This window comes from Lipotes vexillifer, unplaced genomic scaffold (genome assembly GCF_000442215.2).
Source record: "Lipotes vexillifer unplaced genomic scaffold, Lipotes_vexillifer_v1.1 scaffold411, whole genome shotgun sequence".
Lineage (NCBI taxonomy): Eukaryota > Metazoa > Chordata > Mammalia > Artiodactyla > Lipotidae > Lipotes > Lipotes vexillifer.
Window position 1 is genome coordinate 505989 of NW_006797064.1, and position 24169 is coordinate 530157.

At 49.7% G+C, this 24169-nt stretch overlaps 1 protein-coding gene across 1 annotated transcript in view; it reads left to right on the plus strand.

Moving 5' to 3' along the window:
- The window catches only part of TBL1X (transducin beta like 1 X-linked), a 53474-nt gene that overhangs the window by 15179 nt on the left and 14126 nt on the right, over nt 1-24169 (plus strand). The window contains exons 2-7 of the mRNA XM_007469190.1: nt 14570-14715; nt 17899-18142; nt 20153-20285; nt 20662-20803; nt 21588-21651; nt 21770-21867. Coding sequence (XP_007469252.1) covers nt 14570-14715; nt 17899-18142; nt 20153-20285; nt 20662-20803; nt 21588-21651; nt 21770-21867 — 827 coding nt within the window. The remainder of the gene's footprint in view (nt 1-14569; nt 14716-17898; nt 18143-20152; nt 20286-20661; nt 20804-21587; nt 21652-21769; nt 21868-24169) is intronic.

Genomic DNA, 24169 nt, shown 5'->3' on the forward strand with positions numbered 1-24169 from the left:
AGTGAGAGGCCCGTGTACCGCAAAAAAAAAAAAACAAAAAACAAAAAACATAGACACATGAGAGTAGCTGTGTTTCAATAAAACTTTATTTGCAAAAACAGGCAAGGGAACAGATTTGGCTCAGAGGATATAGTTTGCAGACTCCTGTCCAAGCCTCCTAATGGGATGTAGGAGTTTCTTCCCATCCAGGGAACCTGGACCCCCCCCCCCCCCCCCCCTTAGTGAGTATTGATTACTTCCTTGTCCTTTGGACACTTCTGTTGCCCTCCTCTGTCTACACGTGTATTTCCCATCCTCAGTTCTCTTGTACTGTCTACATCATTTTTGCATACACCTAAAGGTATTTTGTTAATATTTATTAACATGTTCCCTTAAATTGAAGCAGTTACTTTATCCTAAATTTTCAGATACATCTGTTCATTGCACTTGCATATGATGCACATTAAAGTAAATAACTTTGATTTTAAAATATTTGTCCCTGTGCTACGTAAAATTGTTTTAGGTCCTGTCAGAGGTATGGATGCCATCCGGGAATCCTCGATGTGTACGAATAAAGCACTTGTCATGGTTTGCAGCTCTACACATGTCTCTTGCTGGTTTGTTGAGTGGTGGCACTGCCCTAGGTGCTAGGTTGGAAGGACAGACGGGAGGGGGAAGTCTTTTCCTCCCCACCTAGGGAGTGTCACAGATATTAAAGAGGCGTCTGACACAGAGGCTGATAAATGTGAGTTTGGAGGAGTTCGCAGAGGACCACAGCGGAGGGTGCAGAGAGCAGGAGGCACTTGAGCTAGAACTCCTCAGGCAAAGGAGGAACGAGAGTATTTCAACCAAAATCAAGAGCCAGAGTTCGTGCCGGGAGGCTCAGCAAAGCCCCGCGTGTTTATGGGGGAGGAACCATCTTGGCGAGGGGAACAAAGGATACGGGACGGGAGGGGAAGGAAGGAAGTTCTGGGACGCTGGGACAGCAGCACAGGAAGGCCAGGCTGTCCAGTGGGAAGCCACTGATTAGTCTTTGAAAGTAAATCTGGAGGCCGTGTGTGTAAGTCAGGGATGACTCGCGGTGAAAACAGGCTCAACCAAAGTGGTGACTACTGAGACCAATTAGCAACCAGAGGAAATGCTCATATTGTGTTAGGTAAGAAAGAACACGGGTGCGGAATTCTAGGACCACAAGAATTACATGTAAAATTTAATTTGCGGGCTCCCCTGGCGGCGCAGCGGTTGAGAGTCCGCCTGCCGAAGCAGGGGACGCGGGTTCGTGCCCCGGTCCGGGAGGATCCCACGTGCCGCGGGGCGGCTGGGCCCGTGAGCCACGGCCGCTGGGCCTGCGCGTCCGGAGCCTGTGCTCCGCAACGGGAGAGGCCGCAACAGCGAGAGGCCCGCGTGCCGCAAAAAGAAAAATTAATTAATTTGCGTAGGGCAAGCGGACTGGAGGAAATCCCCCGTGTGAGAACAGCACTTGGGTCGAGCATATAATGCTTGACTTATTCCCTCTCTCCTCCAACTTGGTTTCGCTGTTTTTCCCCCAAGTCCTGTGTTAATTGTAGTTTTTAACGGTGCTGTCCATTGTAAATCTCCGGTTTGGCAGTCGTGCTCGACTTTCCCAGTCAACGAATAGCGCAGCTCCAGAACGCACGAGGGTTCAAAGGTGTTGCGGCGACGGTGCCAGAAGGAGCGGGCTCCAAGCGAGGCTTCTCCGAGTGGCGGCCAGAAGCGAGAGCTGAGGTCTGGGTGAGCTTGTGGGGGCAGGCGGCCGCCCCCCCGGGCAGCTGTGGCCCCAGGAGGACGTAGCCACCCTTGGTTTATAACCTGACTCGTGCTCTCTCCTCCTGGAGGCCTCCCCGGTTTAGCGGATGTTACAAGCCTTGGCAGGAGTGCGAGGTCTGCGACAGCCAGCAGCCCAAGCTGCTCTCCGCCGCCACCCCTGGGGTCCAGGCCAGATGTTAGAAGTGAAACCCTATTTTTAACGAGGTCCTCCTGGTATTTCTTTTGGGCGCCATCCAAGCAGTTCCATTTTACGCTGAATTCCACGTTACGGCAGGTCAGTGAGAACAGGTCTGCGGCTCATAAAGCCACCTCACCGCACTCACTTTTTTCTCCAGCAAGATACTGGAGAATTGGGAGAGCTGGGTCTCGGGGATTTTTTTTTTTTTTTTTTTTTTTTTAAGATAAACACATTGAAGTGTAGAGTTGTTATGAACATGTATAGTGATGTAGACTGAAAAATCAAAAAGAACTCTCAGCATATGTTTGTACTTTTTACCATGGGTAAAACTAGAGTTTACGGTTATAAATTGCTTCCCGGGCAGAACATGTAATCCTCTGGTGAGACGAATCCATCACTTCCAAAAAGAAAAAGTGAACTGATAATACATCAGCCCCCAGAGATGAGGGCATGATTTCTTATTCTCCTGCCTTTTCTGTTTACATCTTCTCACTCCGTGTGTGTGTGTGTGTGTGTGTGTGTGTGTGTGTGTGTGTGTGTGTGTGTGTGTGTGTGTGTGTGTGTGTGTCTGTGTGTGTCTGTGTTCCTCTGTTTGATTTATTCGGTCCAGCTCGCTCTGGACCACCCTCAGCCTCTCTCTCGTCTTTATTTTTATCGGTACTGTCCCCACCCGCACACCTGAGTCACCCGGTCCCCCCACCCTCCTCGCCCCCCAAGAGGAAGGCGGGCCGCTTTGCGGGCGGCTGAACTTCTGTTAGAGAAAACTTTATGATCCGGAAGTACTGACAGAGGTGAAGCTGTGCTGACTGCACCGTGTCCAGGGATGTTACAGAAATAAGGAACTGCTACATATGCCTTAGCAGTCCACAGTTTCGTTTTCAGAGCGACCCCATTGTCAAATCCAGGCAGCCAGTTGGACTGGATGAGCGTGTTGACCAGTGGCGGCTTGGTGGTCATTAATCTTAGGGCTGGACCGACGGCCAGAGCCATTGACCTCTCTCTCTCGAGGTGGCTTTTGCAGGCACGTGGAAATCGTATTACAGTCCCCCCATCCACAGACTCTCACATGTGTGTTTTCACTTCCTGTCCAGTAGGGGGCATCCCCACCAAGCTACTCCCCCTCCGTTATATTCATAAAGCCGCAGTCCCGGTTCCTCTCTCTGTTTCTTGGCATTCTGCTCCCTGCATGTGATAAGGTTTCTTGTGGCCCTGGTGGCCTGGCGTGGCCGCTTCCCACTGGAGTTGTAAGTGATGACTTCTTCTTTCCATGGCCTTCGTCTCTCCGTGTCATCACTCACTCACCTCCATAAGTTAAAATCCCGTGGGTTTGATTGGGACGGTGAGGTCATTTTTTCCTCGGCCTAGAATTTTAGAATTGAAAGGGACCTTGGAGATCGCCTAATTCCACCTGTTTGTTGGTCAGAAGAGGAAGCCGGGGAGGCAAGTGAGGGCAGGCCCAGGCCTCGGAGCACATGAGTGAAGTGTGTTCTCTCTGTGAACAAAAACGAACAGTACCAGGGCTTCCCTGGTGGCGCAGTGGTTGAGAGTCTGCCTGCCGATGCAGGGGACACGGGTTCGTGCCCCGGTCTGGGAACATCCCACGTGCTGTGGAGCGGCTGGGCCCGTGAGCCATGGCCGCTGAGCCTGCGTGTCCGGAGCCTGTGCTCCGCAACGGGAGAGGCCGCAACAGTGAGAGGCCCGCGTACCGCAAAAAAAAAGAACAGTACCAAACTCCTGCATCACTGCATCTGACTTTGCTGTCTCTTGTTCCTAATATAGCTCTCTTTATACACTTAGTCTTTGTTTGCCTCTTTAACCTGGAAAGCATTCCGTCTAGTTTCTGCAACGTAGGCCTTGTTAGCAACTTATTTCGTTGAAGTTTGAAATATAAATGGTATTAACTGATGAGATGATTTTCTTCCTCTTTTTAAAAAGGATACCGTTTTGAATCATTCAGAGGATTCTAAGCAACTTTCAGTAGTGTCTGGTGTGTGGGTTAAGAGAATGGACTCAGAGATCAGATGGCCACTTGCTAGCTGTGTGCCCTCGGGGAAATCACTTTTAACTGCTCTGTGACTCAATTTCCCCATCTGTAATAGGGATTTATTAAGACTAACTCATAGGTTGTTGCCAACTCGCTAACCTAATTCATGAAAAGGGCTGATACACATAATAAGCACTTAATATCATTACCTTTATGATTAACTTATTATTCTCAAATAACGTGATGGGTTTTTAATTCTGGTATAGACATATGGCCAAGAGCCCTCTTTGGTGTTTTGAGACTGTTGCTTGTATGACATCTTCATCTAAAAGCTGTTTTCCCGAAACTTGAGTTATTTGTAGTGAGGTGGATGGACCTAGAGACTGTCATACAGAGTGAAGTAAGTCAGAAAGAGAAAAACAAATACCGTGTGCTAACACATATATATGGAATCTAGGGGAAAAAATGGTTCTGAAGAACCCAGGGGCAGGACAGGAATAAAGACGCAGACGTAGAGAGTGGGCTTGAGGACATGGGGAGGGGGAAGGGTAAGCTGGGATGAAGTGAGAGAGTGGCACGGACATATGTACACTACCAGATGTCAAATAGATGGCTAGTGGGAAGCAGCCGCACAGCACAGGGAGATCAGCTCCGTGCTTTGTGATGACCTAGAGGGGTGGGACAGGGAGGGTGGCAGGGAGACGCAAGAGGGAGGAGAGATACGGGGATATATGTATACGTAGAGCTGATTCACTTTGTTATACAGCAGCAACTAACGCACCGTTGTAAAGCAATTATACTGCAATGAAGATGTTATAAAAAAATAGAAGCTGTTTTCCTTCTGTTGTGCCGTTGCACCTAAATCCTTCATTCTTGTGCTCTTCCCCCTCAAGTCTTTCATTCTGAAAACAAGGAGGACTCAGTTTTATTCAGTTTCTCACCCCCCTTCATTTACATCAGCTTCACCAGTGCCTCTCAGCCATTCTGCCAATCCATCTTCAGCCCCAGCTGCTGTACTGAGGAAGGTGCTCTGTGTTATCAGGTGAATCCAGATGGGCTTCCTGCCTTCAAGGAGCGTCCACCTTCTCAGGAGCTAGGAGACGAATGGGGATAAAGAGGATGCTGCCCACTGCGCCGCGGCAAGATGGAAGCATGGGGAGGCTGCCACGGGAGCTGGGGGGAGAGAACGGCCGTCTCCTAGCGTGAGGGCAAAGAGCAAGGGTGCGCGGCCACAGGCCTGGTGACTGAGAGGTCTCAGCAGTAAGGGAGAGGGGATGGAGCGGCAGGGTCGCTCAGCCTGACACCACTGGCATCGAGACTGGATCCTTCTTTGGCTTGGAGAGCTGTCCTGTGCATTGTAGGTGTTTAGCAGCCTCCCTGGTCTCTACCTACTAGCCAGCAGCACACACATACACAGCCCCTGGTGATGAGCAAAAATGTTTCCAGATACTGCCCAGCATCTTCCTCTGGCAGATGGAATCGCCCTCGTTTGAAAAGCACGAACCACTGTTCTAGACCAAGAGAGCAGAGTACAAGCAGGGTCATCCTGCAGGAAAGCAGGTATATGCTTCTAGCAAAACCAGCCTGGAGAAGCAGTGAGGTAAGGCCAGGCTTAAAACAGGGAATGAGGGCTTCCCTGGTGGCACAGTGGTTGAGAGTCCGCCTGCCAGTGCAGTGGACACAGGTTCGAGCCCTGGTCTGGGAAGATCCCACATGCCGCGGAGCAGCTAGGCCTGTGAGCCACAACTGCTGAGCCTGCGCGTCTGAAGCCTGTGCTCCGCAACAAGAGAGGCCGTGACAGTGAGAGGCCCGCGCACCGCGATGAAGAGCGGCCCCCACTCGCCACAACTAGAGAAAACCCTCGCACAGAAAGAAACAAAGACCCAGCACAGCCAAAAATAAATAAATAAATTAATTAAATTTAAAAAAAAAAAACAAAAACACAGGGAATGAGAGGCTTTGAGGGCTATTCCCAGGCCTGCAGGCTCTTCGTTGCTTTTGAGAAGGAGAGTTAAGTCCTAGGTTCCTTGTGGTGAATCAACCAAGTTGCTATGGTAGTTCTGTGTCCCATCAAATAGCCCCTGGAAAGCCTGAACGCTGCTGCTTCACACAAGGGAAGCACGGAGTAAATGTCAGCTGCTAGGCTGCTACCGTTGTTACCACTGTTCATCAGACAGAGCAGAAGGAGGGTCTTAGTGCCTTTGGGCTGCTGTAAGAAAACACTGCAGACTGAGTGGCTTATAAACACACACACTTGTTTCTCGCCGTTCTGGAGGCTGAGAAGTCCTGGGTGCCGGCAGATTCGGTGGGACCCGCTGACAGCCCAGGAAAGTGCTCTGGGAAGAAAGTTATATTTACTCCTACGAAGATAACTGTGAGAGTTTGTGCTCGTGTTGATATAAGGACACTAATCCCATTCATGAGGACTCTGCCCTCATGACCTCACCGCCTCCCAAGGCCCCGCCACCTAATACCATCACCTTAGGAGGGTGGGTGTCCATATGAATTTGGGGGAGACAGACATTCAGTCCGCAGCAGAAAGAAATGAAAGAGCAGATATGGGAGGCCATGATATCTGCTTTTGTGTGGTCTGTGTGTGTGTACACATGTATGTATACATACATATATCTACGTGTGTGTGTGTGTATGTGTATATCTATATATATATAGTAATCAAGTTGGCACGCTTTTCCTATAAAGGAGTAGATAGTAAATATCTTTGGCTTTGTTGGCCATACTAGCTCTGTTGCAGCTACTCAGCTCTGCCATCGTAGTGTGAAAGGAGCCGTAGGCAATATATATCAACTCATGCGCATGGCGGTGTTCCAGTAAAACTTTATTTCTAAGCACAGGCAGCGTGGGCCTCAGCTTGCCTATCCCTGGTCTAAATAATTTTCATATCGTGCCCATTGGCCTTGGATAGCTGTCAGTGTTCCAAGCATAAAGTCCATTAAGTACTTTCTAAAGATTCTGCGTTTCAGTGCCTCAAATTGGTGCCCTTGGTATTTGTTCCAGCTGAAGAAGCAGAACCAACGGCACAGCTGCCTGAGGTTTACACGTCTGCTCTTCTCTGCCGAGTAAGCAGTGTTTCTAAGGGCTGTGAGTGATCATTTAGCAGGTTTTGCTGATGAATCAGGCCAACATTAACGGGGCAGGATGGTTCACTGCACAACTCGAATGGTTTGTGAAGCCATTTGTGAAAGAGGTATGGTTTAGTGCTTTTGCAAGAAACAAAGCATGTACTTAGTTTGTTTTAAATCTGTTTTTATTGCCTAGTTGGATGAAGCACCTTCATGCACCTGCTGTTTTCTTCTCTCCTGAGACTGTAGCACCTTTCACCTTAAATGGGAAGGATTTTACTTTTCCAGATCTTTTTTTTTTTAATTTATTGTTTTTATTGAAATATAGTTGATGTACAATATTGTGTTCGTTTCAGGTATACAGCAAAGTGATTTGATATGTGTAGAGATGTGTGTATATATCTACATAGATATGTGTATGTCTATATTCTTTTTAAAAATTCGATTCCATTATAATTTATTACAAGATACCGACTCTAGTTCCCTATGCTCTACAGTGAATCCTTGTTGGTTATCTATTTGATGTATAGTAGTGTGTATCCGTTAGTCCCATACTCCTAATTTAGCCCTCCCCATCCTCCCCTTTGGTAGGCATGTTTGTTTTCTATGTCTGTGAGTCTCTTTCTGTTTTGTAAATAAGTTCATTTGCACTATCTTTTTTAGATTCCACATATGAGTGATATCATATGTTATTTGTCTCTGATTTACTTACCTTAGTATGATAATCTCTGGGGCCATCCATGTTGCTACAAATGGCATTATTTCAGTTTTTATGGCTGAGTAGTGTGTCTCATTGTGTACACACCGCATCTTGTTTATCCATTCATCTACTGATGGACACTTAGGTTTGCTTCCATGCCTTGGCTATTGTGAATAGTGCTGCAGTGAACATCGGGGTGCGTGTATCTTTTCAGATTAGTTACTCTTGAAGGTCTTACTGTGCTTTATAAAAAACGTAGTGCTTGTTTTAAACCTTTCCCAGTTTATCATGATGATACCCTTTTTTCTCCTCGGAAATATCTTCACTTCATCTGGTTATCCCCCGTTACCGTGTGTTATCTGAATTCTGTGACTTGCTTTTCGATGGCCGCAGTCCACCCACGGTGTTTATAAATGCATGAGAAGTGTGAGTAGACTAGACCTGTGGATTGTGTCCTTTTGGGGGGTGTGCTTCCTCTGGGTCATTGGTTGTCTGCCATGGTTAGGGTGCGTTAGGCAATATCTGCAGACCTTTTTGGTTGTCCTGGCCGGGTGGAGGCTTGCTACTAGCAACTAGCGTGTAGAGGGACTTCCCTGGCGGTCCAGGAGTCAGGACTCGGCACTTTCACCTCCGTGGCCGCAGGCTCCGTCCCCTGGTTGGGGAACTAAGATCCTGCAAGCGGCACAGTGCAGCCAAAAAAAAAAAAAGTCTACCGTGTAGAGACCAGGGATGCTGCTAAACATCCTACAGTGCACAGGACAGCGCCCCTTCCAACTCCCCGGCCCACCAAAGAATGGTTTGGCCCAAATGTCAGTCATGCCACAGCTGAGAAACCTTCCTGAGGAGAGATTCATCGGGGGTGCCTCTTGCTTAGGAGGAGGCAAGTCTGTGGGCTTCAGTGACGGCTCCAGGCTGCTCGCGCAGTGGACACCAAGGACGCTCACACTGAGCCATCCCAGGGATCTTTCATCAAGGTGCCCCCAAGCTCTGTATTCTGCCCCTTTTTACCAACTTCCACACCTGCCATCGAGCCAGTTCTGAGCATTTCCATCTCTGTCACTGACATCCGGTTCTCTGTTCCTCCCAGTGTCTTGTTGGGGAGAACAAGGGATGCATTGAAAGCTGGGGGGAAACTGAGGATGCGTAAGGCACAGAGGCCATAGCACTGGCACACTGAAAACGAATATATGCTCGTTAGCCCTGGACTCTCATTGGGAGGGGTGCGGCACTGGTGGTGGCATATGGAGGCTGGCCACCCCCAACACAGGGGCATCCTTCCTGGAGATGCTAGTCTTCCAAGGTGGCGCATTACATGGCACCTTGGCACAGGGCAGCAACCGTGACCTGAGAGGAAGTGCTCAAGCAGGCCTCCCCGACAGAGGCTGAGGACATCCCCCTCTTCCACGGTGAATGAATTCCAGAACCGGGAAGTACCCTAGCGACATCAGTTGTCCTCATTGCACGGACAAGGCAACATGGAAAAGGGATGTTTGCACTGGTTCATGGCCTTCTATCTAGATTAAAAAGCATCTGTGCGGGCTTCCCTGGTGGCGCAGTGGTTGAGAGTCCGCCTGCCGACGCAGGGGACACGGGCTCTTTCTTTTTCTATTTCTGTGAAAAATGCCATTGGAATTTTAATAGGGAATGTTTATTTTGTACATTTATCTTTGTATCCTGCAAACTCATTAAATGCACTTGCTAGTTCTAGAATATTTTTTGGTAGACTCTTTTGGTATTTCCAAAAAAAAAAAAAAAAAAGCATCTGTGGTAACCATGTAAATGTCCATCGACAGATGAACGGGCTAAAGAAGACGTGGTCCGTGTATACAATGGATTACTTACTACCCAGCCATAAAAAAGAATGACGTAATGCCATTTGCAGCAACATGGATGGACCCAGAGGTGACCTTACTAAGTGAAGTGAGTCAGACAGAGAAAGACAAATACCATATGATATCACTTCTATGTGGAATCTAAAATATGACACAAATGAACCCATCTACAAAACAGAAACAGAGTCACAGACATAGAGAACAACAGACTTGTGGTTGCCAAGATGGAGGGCGGGGAAGGGATTGAGTGGGAGTTTTGGATTAGCAGATGCAAACTATTATATGTAGAATGGATAAACAACAAGGTATAGTACAGGGAACTATATTTCATGTTCTGTCACAGATCATAATGGAAAAGAATAGATACATGTGTCACTGAGTCACTTTGCTGTACAGAAGAAACTAACACAACATTGTAAGTCAACTATCCTTCAATAAAATTTTTTTTTTAATCTTGTGATAAACCATAATGGGAGAGAATATGAAAAAGAATGTGTATATGTATAACGGAACCACTTTGCTGTACAGCAGAAATTAACACAGCATTGTAAATCAGCTAGACTTCAATTAAAAATAAATTTAAACTAGAAAAAGTGTCTGTGTTCCTGCTGCTCTCGCCTCTGATTCTCCCTTCAGCTCCTTGAGGTACTCCTTAGCCCCGCGCGGTAGTAAAGGAAACGGAGGCCCAGCCCAGTGAAGTGGCCTGGTCCAGACCCTCAGCCCCTGTGTGGCTGAGCGCGGACGGAACCCAGGACTCCTGACACTTTGTCTGCCTGGCCCTCCCACTTTCCTTGATGAAATCTGGTTGGCCAGAAATCAAGAAGAAAGTCTTAGGGCTTCCCTGGTGGCGCAGCTGTTGAGAGTCTGCCTGCTGATGCAGGGGACACGGGTTCGTGCCCCAGTCTGGGAAGATCCCACATGCTGCGGAGCGGCTGGGCCCGTGAGCCATGGCCGCTGAGCCTGCACGTCTGGAGCCTGTGCTCCACAACGGGAGAGGCCACAACAGTGAGAGGCCCACATACCACAAAAAAAAAAAAAAAAGAAGAAGAAGAAAGTCTTAAAAACAAATGGACTGAAAGCAACCATTGATTTGGAGGCCACACATAGATCTGTCCAAAGAAATGCAGCTAATGTAAATTTAAACAAATAGGAGGACTCTTTTCAGCAGTGACATGGAACATTACAGCAAGGGTTTGAAGGTAACCTAGCTTCCTGTCATGATTTACTGTCATCTCCAATAGTGGACCCAAGCGTTCAAGGTCATGGTTCCCTTATAGAGCTTTATCCTCCTTAGTCATCATCTTGCTTTAGTGGGGGGACATTCCTTCTAGCAGATGGCTTTCAGCCCTCCTCTTTGCAGAAGCCTCAGACTCCCACACACACACCCCATTCGTCTTCACTGCTCCATCCCCTTCTTTCAGCCGTCCTTCACTGAGTATCGTCATCAACATGTTCTAGAAATGGAATCTACGTTGAAGAGCAGTATCACGGGGAGAGATAAGAAAGTTATGCAACCAAACTATATACCCAACCCAGATAGAAAGAAGAGTCAAGGATGTATTCAAGTCTTGGCTTAGAAGTGGGTTTGCACCCAGTTCTTTTCAAGTTGCCTGCAGTGTATCTGTGGCTGCTGCTGATCCAGAGCCACTGGTGGTCCAGCTGGGAATGGACTTGGCATCCACCTGGAGAATTTAAGAATTTTGGTTCCTGTGCCTGTGGGTCTTAGAGTAAGTAAGGTTAAAAAGGTGAATCTTGGAGTCACGTAGTCTAGAGTTGAAATTCTAGTTCAGCCTCTCATCACATGTATGGACCTTGGACAGGTTATCTTATTTCTCCAGCATGTGTCCTTCTCATGTGTAAAACAGAAACACCAGCTCTGAACAGCTGCTGTGAAGATTGAGATAATGGACACAAAGTGCCCAGGTTTGATTAAAGGTGGTAAGGTAGTTAGAATCTGCTGTGTTTCATGTGACTTAAGTAGCATTTCTAACAAATGTCATATATTATTAACACATATATGTGGAACCTAGAAAAATGGTATAGATGAACTGGTTTGCAGAGCAGAAATAGAGACATAGATGTAGAGAACAAACGTATGGAAAGTTTGTTCTCAAGGGGGGAAAGTGGCAGGGGTGGTGGTGTGATGAATTGGGAGATTGGGACTGACATGGATACACTAATATGTATAAAATGGATAACTAATAAGAACCTGCTGTATTAAAAATTCAAAAAAATGTAGCATTTTTATGGCCCTGTGTTACTTGAGGGAATAAATGAGTGGGTGAGCAGATGAATGAAATAATACTGTGTAGAGTGAATTTTGTATTTCCCTTCCAAACACACACACACACACACACACACACACACACACACACACACACACAAATACATATGCTGAAGCATAATCCCCAGTGTGATATTTGGAGGCAGATCCTTTAGGAGGTGATTAGGTCATGAGGATGGGGTCCTCGTGAATGGGATTGGTGCCCTTCTAAGAGGCCCCATGGAGCTCTCTTGCTCCTTCCACCTTGTGAGGTTACAGGGAAAAGACAGTCATATGTGGACCAGGAAGTGGGCTCTCACCAGGCACTGAATTTGCCAGTACCTTGATCTTGGACTTCAGCCTTCAGAACTGTGAGAAATAAATGTCTGCTGCTGACACCACCCAGTGTGTGGTGTTTTGTCATAGCAGCTGGAATGGACTAAGACATACACCAAAGGCTTGACTTTTCTCCCACAGCTGTTCCATCAGTCACTGAGATGTGTTTGTCAGGAGCCCTGGTCACAGTCAAAGCTGTGCTCTGGTGGAACACTCTGTAGAAGTTTCTAGGTGGAGTTGTGTGGTGGGCTGCGGTTGGTGTCCTACTGCCTGAGTTTGGAGCTAGTGACTGGGGTCTGTCAGTTACCCTCGGGAGATCTCAGGACCCGATCCGTAAAAGGGAGAAAAGAGAACGAGGGAATGACTGCAGAGGGTTACGGAATTAGGAGGAAATCCTTGGAGTAATGCCTGACTGAGAGAGTGTGTACCGTGTAAGGGCTGGCGGGTGTTATTTTATTACTGCCGCGGCGGGCGTAGTCTGGCACTAGACCTCGTGAAGATACCAGGAGGATAACAAATGGCTCTCAGTCCAGTGTCCTGTCCCATCAGCTGGTGGAGACACGAATGGAAGAGATGGTAGGAGCCAGGTGGGCGGGGCTGTCACCCAGGAAGAATTCTTATGAGAGAGAAGCCATTGTGGCCCGGAGTATATAGGGATGAGCCCATGCGATGGGGAGTCCGGCCAAGAACCCACTCGGCCCTGCTCCATCCATTGACCTCAGATTTTTCTAGTCTACCCCTTGCCGGAAAATGAGTGATAAAAGCTTAGAGATTAAGACTGTCCACAGGGTGACAGAGACTCGGGGGGGTAGAGTCATTGGTTAACACAGGGGTGGGTGGTTCTGTTCTGGCAGGAGTGGGTAGGGGAACGGAGAGCAGTGAGAGAGAAAACAAGTTAGAGGGAGAAGGGAAGGCTGACTGCAAAGGGCGTTTGTTCATGTCCTTCAGAGAGTAAGAGCAGAGGGACCCTGTGCGGGGAGAGCCTCCAAGGTGCTCTCCTGTACAGTCTAATTTAGGGGGTTACAGTGTATAAAGAAATGTACATAAGTTAATAGCAGCTACAGTACTACTCCTGAAATAAGTATCAAGTGCCTGTTTTATATATTCTTAATAATGAGGCCATGAGCGGCAGGTGGGCTGAGGAACAGGGATTGGAGAGAGAAAGGGACGCAGATGCAGACAGAGCTCTTCTCGCGTGAGGGAACATTCCCATCTGCTGAGCATTTTGTTCGTTGCAAAGGCTGGTTGTGTTTTGGTAACGAAAGGCAGAAGCACTGAGGATGTTGACTCTGATGGAGGACGGGGGGCCCGCTGGGTTGATGAATGTGAGTGTGGCTCGAGAGGCGGGGAGACCCCCGCCAGCCACCCACTTTAATAGTCACCTTTTTCAGATACTTACAGAGAATCTGAGCCTCGCAGCAGCCAAGAAGAAGAAATAGAAAAGGAAAGACAGTGGGAGGGGGGGACATTCGGTGAAATCTCGCCCCTACCCCACGCGGGGCCATGAGGCACAGGGGGGGGGGGGGGGAGACCCCCCCCCCCCCCCCCCGCCAGCACGTAGGATGAGCCAGGGGTGATGGGAGGGCGCTCGTGGCGGAGACACCTTGGGAGCGGGCTGCCCGGGACCCACACAGGTGAGGGTCTGACAGAGCAAAAGGCAGCCTGTGCCTCGGACCCGCACCCCTGTCCCCCATGGCCCCGCAGCTCCGCCTGCCCTGCCCCGTGCCCTCCTTTATAGAAACAGGCATTGTTTGTGACCTGCAGTCACCGTCCTGACTTTCCTCCCGACGTTTGCATCCAAGCAGCTCCATCCACACCTTACCTGCGAGCCCCTCTCACTTGCCCAGTGTGGTCAGCAGCTTCCTACAGAGGCACTTGGTGAGGGGTGCTAGGGGAGGAAGGGAGGAACCCAGCACCTCTTAGCCAAGGGGATCGCCCAGTTTTTCGGTAAGAGGACCCAAGGCCACACCACTGAGTCCGGACCAGCCTCTTTTTCTTCGGACAGTTGGTGGTGAGATTCATGTGCCGTGAGCACTGCAGGGAGGGTGCAGGCAGACGTGAGCCTGAACTTCTGGAAGGAGCCCTGCAAAGCCAGGCCGAGAGCCCCGCGGTCTGACTGCTGTAACAGAAACCTTGAACCTGGGCAGACACGGGCCTGTTTTGCTTTTAATAACGCGGAAAGGGCTCTACCTTTACAGCTGTTTTCCCGTCCCGCGCAAGCAGAGGCCTGCCTTGGTCTGCATCTCTCCCTCTCGCTGCCGGATCCTGCCCACGACACCCGACATCACAGGCCGGGCATCCTACGGTCACGTCCCTTCTGCTGTTAAGCGCATCTGACATCAGCGGTGCCACCTTTTAGGTCTCAGTGGCTGTGCCTTCCACCCTTGGTCCAGGCTTCACAGAACCCTGGCCTCCCTGTCTTGCTGCAGGTTTTTCCCACTCGGCGTTCACATTCGGTATCGAGAGCCACATAAGCCAGTCCAACATCAATGGGACTCTAGTGCCGCCGGCTGCCCTCATCTCCATCCTGCAGAAGGGCCTGCAGTATGTGGAGGCCGAGATCAGCATCAACGAGGTACGTGCACCCCCGGGGCGGGCCCAGGCCGTGCACACCCTGGATCGTGCGCGCACTGGGAAGACGCGTCACCTTAGCACACAGTTCCCCACCATCTCTCACAGTCGGTTAGGGTTCCTTCTCTCTTTGCGGTAAATACTTCCTTCAGTGGGGGATGGCGCTTCTGTTGTACCCAAGGAACAATCTTCCGAGGCCCTTTAGGTGGTTGTGTTGTCTTCCATATCCATGCGCACATCGCCAGCTGTTGACTGATGTCCCGCTACGTTGCCAAATGGGAAAAACACGCAGCAGATCTGCAGCTGCTTTATACGGTCATCCCTGGGTATGCACCGGGGATTGGTTCCACGACCTGCTGCAGGTACCAAAATCCGTAGTGCTCAGGTCCCACAGTTGGCCCTCCTGTATCCGCAGATTCCACATCCGCGGTTTCTACCAACCGCAGATGGTAAACGTAGTGGTAAATGTGTTGGAAAAAAAATCGGCGTATAGTGGGCCTTGCCCGTTCAGACCTGTGTTGTTCAAGGGTCAGGGGTACTTCAGGACAGGTGTGGGCCTTGCACGTGCACAGAAAACGCCCCCCCCCCCCGGAATATTTTGAGCAGCTCAGTCGAAGAGGGATCCTGGGAAACATTCGCCTAGAATCTGCGTTTCGTGTGAACCCGACAGAGGGCACAGCCAGAGACCACGGAGGATAGATGAGGACTGTTGTGTTCGAGAGGATTCCGAGGGATGGTTTTGTTACCCGTTGAAGAGCTGCAGGGGAAGGGGACAGTTGTATCCATAATTATACATTTAAATCACTCCAATTTGTTTGTGTCCCCTCCCTCTTTATAGATTGGGGCACAATGAGTCCTTGGGCCAACTTCATACCAATTTTTTAATGGGCTCTTTTGCTTGAAAACAGTGCCCCTCTCCCCTGTTCTGTTTTACTCTTGGGATCGTCCTGTGAAGATGCCCGGGGCCTCCTGTGATGTCCGAGGCCTCCCTTGCATCTCGGTCTGAGCCCCTCTTATTTTCACCCCACTTCCCGCCCTTTCTCCTTCTTTCTGCCCTCGTTTCTCCCACCTCCGTCTGGCACGCTGCTCTGCCCCAACCTCCTGTCTCCTGTCACGGTCCATCCTGCACAGCTGACGCCGTCCACTGCCCACATGCCCCTCTTTACCAACAAGTGTCCCCTTCCCGGGTCACACCACCCTCGGGCCCGTCTTCCTGAACCCTTCCAGTTTCCTCCATCCCCTCTCCCTCTGAACTGCTCTCACCCTTACAAGCCTGTCTTTTTTTTTGTTTTCTTTTCTTAACATCTTTATTGGAGTATAATTGCTTTGCAATGGTGTGTTAGTTTCTGCTGTATAACAAAGTGAATCGGTTATACGTATACACATGTCCCCATATGTCTTGCCTTTTGCGTCTCCCTCACAAGCCTGTCTTATGCATAGCATTTAACTCCACTTTCTCTTCAGCTTTTAAAACTACGGAAGGAATGTGTCTTGTGTTCTGTCACGTGTATTGCTCTGCTGTTTTCCAAAAGCCCACATCCTTGAAAACACCTGAGTGTCTGCCTACCCTGTGCTCTTTCTTGCCTAACAACGGGCAGTCTCCTCTTTCCTTGTCTTACATCGGGTGCCTGGGATCTTCCACCAGCAACTTGAGGCCCCGTCGTGTCTCTCTTTCCACAAAACAAACAAGTGTGGGGATAGGGTTACAGGACCCCAGAGGGCCCACCGGCTCTCAGATTGTGTCATGATGAGTGAGATTGGATTTCCCTTCCCCCTGCCCCTGCGCCCCCCCACCGGCCCCAGTTTCCACGTCTTTCATCCGCGGAGAAGCCCCCCATACCTTCTCTCCCTTGGCCGTTCAAAGTCCAGTGTGTCCAGAGGAGAACGAAAGGTCATCTCATTTGTCACTTAGGTTTCGGGTAGTTAAAAGTGAGACGGTGTGCTTTTAGAGCTGAAACTAGAAGGTTTTTTGTCACCCTGGGCAGTTACAGACTTTTGCAAAATCATCATCCATTTGGGGCTTGAATATACAAAGAAGGAAGATGACGTAGTAGCCGGCTGACCAGTTGGTCAGCACTGGCCCCTCCATGGCTGGAACCCGGGCAGCTGATGAGGTGACTGGCTACTTTTTCCCATGTTCTGTATTATTTTATATTGTTTCCCTTATTTTCAAGTATTGTTTAGTAACCTGTGGTCAGCTGGGGTGATGTCTCATTCACACACTGTGTTGCTGAAACTTAGGTCCTTCAGTTCTTCCTAATTTATGAGAAAACAGGCTAAAACGTGTTTGCACACCCCGTAGACACACTGAGAGGCTCTGAGTTTCGTGTGACTGATATTTGGAGCGCTTTCTAAGGAAAGAACTCTCTCCTGTGTTGCTAAGTGTGTATGGAAATGTTTTCATTATCTATGGAAGCCAGAGACTCAAAGGAAGTTCGGAAAATAGGAATTATAACTAAACAATGCTGTTGTTAGGATATCATGGCTGTGTTAGTCTGTGCCCCGATCCCAGGAAGTCATTTCAGATGGTAGCACATGTGTGTGTTTTAGTACATCAGACGGACAGATGCATTAGGAATCAGATCGTGAGCGGTGCAGGAATGTCTGATTTGGGCCTGCGGTCTCCGAAGATACGTGTGTCCTATCAAAGGGGAGTGGTTCCACACTTGTCAGAGCGCCTGGGCGGGGTTTCCCACCCTCGGCACTCTTGACACTTGGGGGCCAGATCATTCCTTGCTACGGGGCCGTCTTGGGCCCTGGGGGGTGTGGAGTAGCGTCCCTGGTCTCCACCCACTAGATGCCAGGAGCACCTCCACAGTCGTGACAATGAGAAGTGCCTCCAGACTTGACCAAATGTCCCCCGTGGGGGTAAAATCACCCCCCTGTTGAGGACCAGTTGGTCAGGGGTGGCCCTGTTGTCATGACAGGAAGTGTCCGGATTCAGATTGGTATTTACCGAGTGCTGGGTGCCCTCTGGCAGCAGCAGGCACACCGGGCCCTCCACGGACACTCACTCTTGCCGGCTCCTACCCACCTGCGCACTCTGGGATCCCTTCCTCTGGCTCAGGACGCCCGGTCCGACGCGTCCTCCTCGGCGGGCCCACGGCTCCCGGGAGCCTGCGTGTCTGTCCCCGACGCGCACCCGTCTCGCTGGGAGCTGACGTCTGTGTCTGGGCTCTGTCCACAGGACGGCACGGTGTTCGACGGCCGCCCGATAGAGTCGCTGTCCCTGATTGACGCGGTGATGCCCGACGTGGTGCAGACGCGGCAGCAGGCCTTCCGGGAGAAGCTGGCGCAGCAGCAGGCCAGCGTGGCGGCCACGGCGGCGGCGGCGGCGGCCCCGGCAGCCCCGGCGGCCGTTTCCCAGCAGAACCCACCAAAGAACGGCGAGGCCACGGTGAACGGGGAAGAGAACGGAGCACATGCGATAAGTGAGTGTCGGGCTCCAGAGCTTCGCGCTCCTGGCAGCTTCTCCCTCGTCTCTGAGTCTGGGCAAGTCCCACAGACCCCTTCCAGGCCTGCCTGCTGGGCGGTGCGTATGCGGCAATGTCTAGGGCTTGCTTGCTCTGTGGCCAGGAGGGCTTCGTGCTCTGGTTTTTCACTGAGATCCTTGGACACAGTGTTCTTTACTTACACGTCCTCAGCTTTAGGAGACTGTGCTGCTCTGAGAACTCATTTGTTCCACCTTGTGATTACTGTCGGGCACAAAAAGGAGGCCCCCGCGCCGTCCTCCGGCCTCGCGGATAAACTCTGACCTGACACTCGGAGCTCACGGTCACTGACAGGGCACCCGGCCCAGACAGCAAGTGCCGTCTTATTTGGTGGTTGCAGCAGGGTCCCCGTTAGGTAATGGCCCTAAAGTGTCTGGAAGACAAGTCGGAGAGCGTGAATCTTTACCCAGGGAACCTGCCGGCACTTTGACACGCGGCTTATCAACTCGGAGACAGCTTCAAGGTGTAAGCTCAGAGTGTGTGTGCGCATTGCACACGTGCGTGTGAGTGTGTGCATGCGTGTGTGTTCTTCCTCCTTTGAAAATCATTTCCCTCCGAGCAGCCGTGCCGCCCCCGCATGGCACAGCTCATCCCCCCGCCCCGGCACAGGCCGTCTCCCGCTAGAGTCGAGATGCAGCTCCAGCACTGCGCGGGAAGCCGGGGCAGGCTGCAGCGCGGGTTGTGTTACAGCAGGGTGGCTTAAAGCCCATCTGTCTAGCGTCCGATGAAAAGACTTCCCGCCGGCAGGCCCCATGATCACTGTTAACGAGGTCCAAGATGACGGGACAGGGAAAGAAAAAGAAAAAATAGGTGGCTTGTACCCACAGGTCATTTATGGGCTGCCCACTCCCGTGGGATACATCCCTCAAGGCGCCAAAAATAAAGAAAACAGGAAGGAGGTACGTGTCCTTGTCTTCTTAGGCTTCCGCCCCAGGCAGTGATCGTAATTGGTGAGCTCTGAGAAACCTCTATATCTGCCGAGACAGAAATTTTGCAAACTTATAAATTGCACCGTGTATTTTAAATCTTAACCTCTAAGGGAGTGTGGCCACGTGGAGACCGTCGCATGCCTTAAGGAACGCTGGTGGCTGGAAGTCCTTTGTTTCAGGAGTCCCTGAGCGTTACTTTTCACCTGAGGGCTGGCCGGCACCCCATCCCACGTACACCGTCCGGTGGTTTCTGACTCTCACTTTGTTCCGGAAACTAGTCCCACCTGCTCTTTGCTGCCATCTTGCTACAAGGCAGGCTGTGGCCTGAATGTAGTCTCTGAAGTGATAGTTCATTCTGATCTTCAAAGAATCTTTTTTCTTGTGCCACATAGGGGGAAAACGGCCACTATCCAGGGTGAATCTCTTCTGGGTGGCACTTAGCATGGCCTGTCGCCCTTCCAGAGCCTGGACCCTATGGGTCATCTGGAGGGAGGACTGCTTGGGTTCAGAAGCCTGGTGGTTCTGCTTGGCTTGAAAAGCATGGTACGCAGATGACTCCAGTCAGAAAATAGCACTTGAGTCCCAAGACTCTGAGGGGTTGAGGGTGGCAAGCCTTCTGGCAGAATGATGGCATGCCCCCGTGGTAGCGTCACAGATAGGGAGCTTCATAGATAAGCACCTCACAAGGGTGTTTCCAGGTAAGACTTGTCCCGTCAAGAGAAGGAAACTTCCGTCTGCTCAGGAGCCAGCTGGCTGTTAGCTTTTCTGTCCAGTCTTGTTCTGGCTGCTGTTAGAAATTACCCTCGCCCTAGTTATAGAGAATGAATACCAGTTTTTATTCCTCTGTCAAATTTGGAGCCTGTAAAGAAATGTCACATATCTACTAAATTACACAAAACCCATCATTTGGTTGTAATCGCCATGGGTGACAGCAAAGGAGGTTGTTTGTAAAACCCACGTGCCCTGAGGATGTTTCCTTGGTATCCCTCAGACCTGTGTCTTTTCCTGTTTCCTGTGACAGATAATCATTCGAAACCAATGGAAATAGACGGAGACGTGGAGATTCCACCCAACAAAGCCACAGTCCTTCGGGGCCATGAGTCTGAGGTGTTCATCTGTGCCTGGAACCCTGTCAGTGACCTCCTGGCTTCCGGGTAAGGGTGTCCGGCTGGGGGTGCCCAGGGTCTGGGTGTCCGAGTTCTCACTCACAGGACGTGCGCTTCCCCTCCGTACCTTGTCGGTGGCATCTTCCCAGTGAGTGCAGACCAGGGCTTGGGGCGCCCCGAGTACCTCAGGCTGTGCAGAAGTGCCCGGTCCAGCTGTTTTCTCAGCGGGCTGGGGAGCAATGCACAGACATTTCAAATTACTAAGTGCAAAAAAGGTCGGGAAGAGAAAACCACTGTGAGTCAGCGATATCAAAAAGACGGAGGACCTCGTGCCAAGGATGCCCGACCTAGCAGACAGCAAGTAGTGATGAGCATTGCTGGCCCTGGGACCGGAAGCTGAATGCTGTGTGTGTTCCTTGCGCAGATCTGGAGATTCAACCGCAAGGATATGGAACCTCAACGAAAACAGCAACGGGGGCTCCACGCAGCTCGTGCTGAGGCACTGTATACGGGAGGGGGGGCATGACGTCCCCAGTAACAAAGACGTGACCTCGCTGGACTGGAACGTAAGCCTCCGCCACCGCCCAGACACTTGAACATCTGTACCCCACAGCGAGGGCCGCCGTGATGCTGATGGAGCCGGGCAGACGCAGGAAGGGGGCAGTATTGTTGGTCAGCCCAGCCTGGGGGGCTGGCCCCCGTTTCTGAGCGCTCCTCCCGAGGCCCTCCGTGTTGGCGGACCTCTAGCTGGGTATTCAGTGGCCACACGTTGGCAGGATGGAGTCTGGTGGTTTTATCGGGGAACCCGTTCTGCTGGCGCTCTGTGAGTTGTCACGAAGGAAAGATGACTTTCCACCCTGACGCCTCGGCACCTGTGTTACGTGCACTTAATACGTGAGAGGCACAGAGCTCTCTGACTTTTTTTTTTTTTTTTCCTGATTGGGACATCTTTTGATTTTCTTGCCCTTGATCACGTTTACGCATATTCTGTCATTTCACCAATCTTCTCTATTTGTACATTATTTTTAAGAGCTCAGCTAACTCGCCAGGAGTCTCACGATAACTTTTCGTACCGTATTTTTATGGACGTCGTCAGTGGTGAGGGGTTGCAGTGTGTTTTCCTTGCCCCCTCGCCTCCTCGATGGTTGTATGCGGGGAGGCTGTTTGGTCTCACGTTTTAATTGAAGGGCAGTGCGAGCTCAAGTAGGCCAGCGTGACTGGTGAGTCTCGTGCCTGGGAACCTGTTGTTGACATGAGGTGCTGCAGCCCAGGGATAATGTGAGGGGCTCTTTTCCACTGCTGCCTCTACTAAGCTGTTTCCGTTGGTCTGTGTTTCTCTCTGGCCTGCAGAGTGACGGCACACTGTTGGCTACAGGGTCCTATGATGGTTTTGCAAGAATCTGGACGGAAGATGGTAAGTCCTGACTCCCTTGTGTTGGGGTCGGAGAGGAGGTGCTTGGTTTGTCATCATCCGGTGAACAGGCTGAGGCTCGGAAGTCACCCTGCTTTGCTGTTTGTGTTTTACGTACCAGGTAACCTGGCCAGCACCTTAGGCCAACATAAAGGCCCCATCTTTGCCTTGAAATGGAACAAGAAGGGGAATTACATTTTGAGTGCTGGAGTAGACAAAGTGAGTGTTTGCTTAAGATACATTGCTGTGATCTGTAGATGCTTATTTATGTTTAATCTCAGATAACACCACGCTTTTCTATGAATTCTGAGAACTCTGCCTCCCGTTAAGAAATCAGAAGGATCTGTTTTGTTTGTTTCTGTGGTTTTGATCTTAGTGTTCATTTCTAGCACATCGTGTCTTAATGTACCGTAGACTGCTCTACAGACCTTTATCAAAGCTCTCCCCCGGCCCGTCACACCTTTTACTTTGAGGTTCATAGTTCACTGATAGAAGGAAGAAAATTCCCAAATTGCGTTTGTCCACTGCTTGTCCACTGGCGTGGGGTGTCCTCTGCATAAACTTACACCCCACACACACAGAGTGATTTTAGGAACACAAACAGTTTTCTCTCCCCAGGCTTCCGTTTTCCTAATCTGACAACTTGTTGCTTCGCGCTGTGGACCGCAGGCTTCCCTGAGGGCAGGCGTAAGGTAGACACCCATGCGAGGGGCGGGGCTCACTGGGGTGATGTGGCCCTTTTCACAGAGGGGAAAATGGAGCCCCAGAGAACTTCACTAATTTGCCTCGGGACACATTGGTATAAAGTCGGATTGGAAACTCAGGCCCTGGACGCCAATAACAACTGCCCTTTAGTTTTCACACTCCTCCAGAGAATTCTTTGCATCTTCAGGTCCTCCCTGCCCCTGAGGCCGTTTTTTATGATCATTTTGGATTTTCTACCTGATTATCTTCTGTTTCTACCAGGCGATGAACTGGATGGTTAGTGGACATGCACATTTGGAATTCTAGTAGCCTCTGAGTCAGACACTATCTGCCATGATTAGTCAACCATAGCAGGAATAATAGTCATGTTCTGTAAAGTGATATATTCTCGGGGAGGAAATGTAATTTAGGGATGTTGGCTTTGACCTGCAGTGCTTGCTTAACCCAAAGTGGCTAAAATGTGTTTCAGTTTCTTGAAAGCTTTTGTGTAAGGAATATGCTTTTTTTTGCCCAGTGTATGTTTAACGTTAAAACATCAACAAGTTGTTACACAATTATTGACGTAGTAGGTGAAATTGTATCAGGATTGTGGAAGGGTTTCTGTGTTCTCTGCCTTTTGCCAGATTTGTGAGTGGCTCAATTAAGAAAAAAAGTTATACTCCATCAAACAGAGATTGTTGGGAATTCCCTGGCAGTCCAGTGGTTAGGACTCCGCACTTTCGCTGCCAAGGGCCCGGGTTCAGTTCCCGCTCGGGGAACTAAGATCCTATATAAGCCCTGTGGCGCGGCCCCCCCCAAAAAACTTGTTAATTGGTCTAGAGCTGGCCGAAAGTTTCAGAGATACTCATTGCTGTATTTTCTCTGAAGATTACTGCTGTTGATACGAAATAGAACTAGGCTTCTTAAAGTAAAATGTTCATTAAACATCATTGACGGGGAGGTGTCAAGGTTCCGATTCAGTTGAAAATCCCAGTTGATTAAGAGCTAATTGCAGTGGTCTTCATCGAGCTGCCAGATGGCGTCTTCCCTAAGTGTCTCCCAACATTAGTACGTTCGTAAGCATTTGTGATTGACTTTGTTTTCCGGGGAGATCTTTTTTTCTTTTTTTTTCTCCTTATATATATTATAGACCCAGTAAATCAGTGCCAGACCCCAGTGTAACCCGATTCTCTACTCTGTCTAGTGATCCCAATTCATGGAGTGAGTGGCGGTCAGGGGAATTTTCAGAAATACTCATTTCTGCAGCTTTCCGTTGGGAAAAGTGCCAAAAAGGTGTTTATCGTTACAGTTTTTCCACTAGCTTTTCGTGTTTGGGGATAAGGGGGATTTCCCACCCAAACGGGTAGTTTTGCGAGTATCAGTCACAGCTGCTGTGTCTGGTGGAGTAACCAGCGCGTGTGGCCGGCTTCATGAGTGTGACCCTCCGGATCGTTAAGTGTGTAAGAGACACCCTGGATTCCAAAGACACGGGTGAAAAAGAGAATGCCAGATATCTTGTTGATACGAGTATATTGATCGTATGTTGAAACGATAATATTTTCGCCATGCTGGAGTGAAATAAACTTTATTGTTGAAATTAGTTTTACTGGTTTCTTTTTTAATTTTTTAGTGTGGTGACTGAAAATTTTAAACTTCCTGTGTGACTTGCATGCTATTTATATGCTGTTTATTGGACAGTGCTGCTTTAGAAAAAAGAGGGGCTCACTGCATTTTCTTATATCATAAATTTTTCTAGAGAAAACTTTGCAAGAAGAATAGTAACTAATTTTTTCTTTCTTTTTTCTTTCTTTTTTTTTTTTTTTTTTTTTTTTGGGGG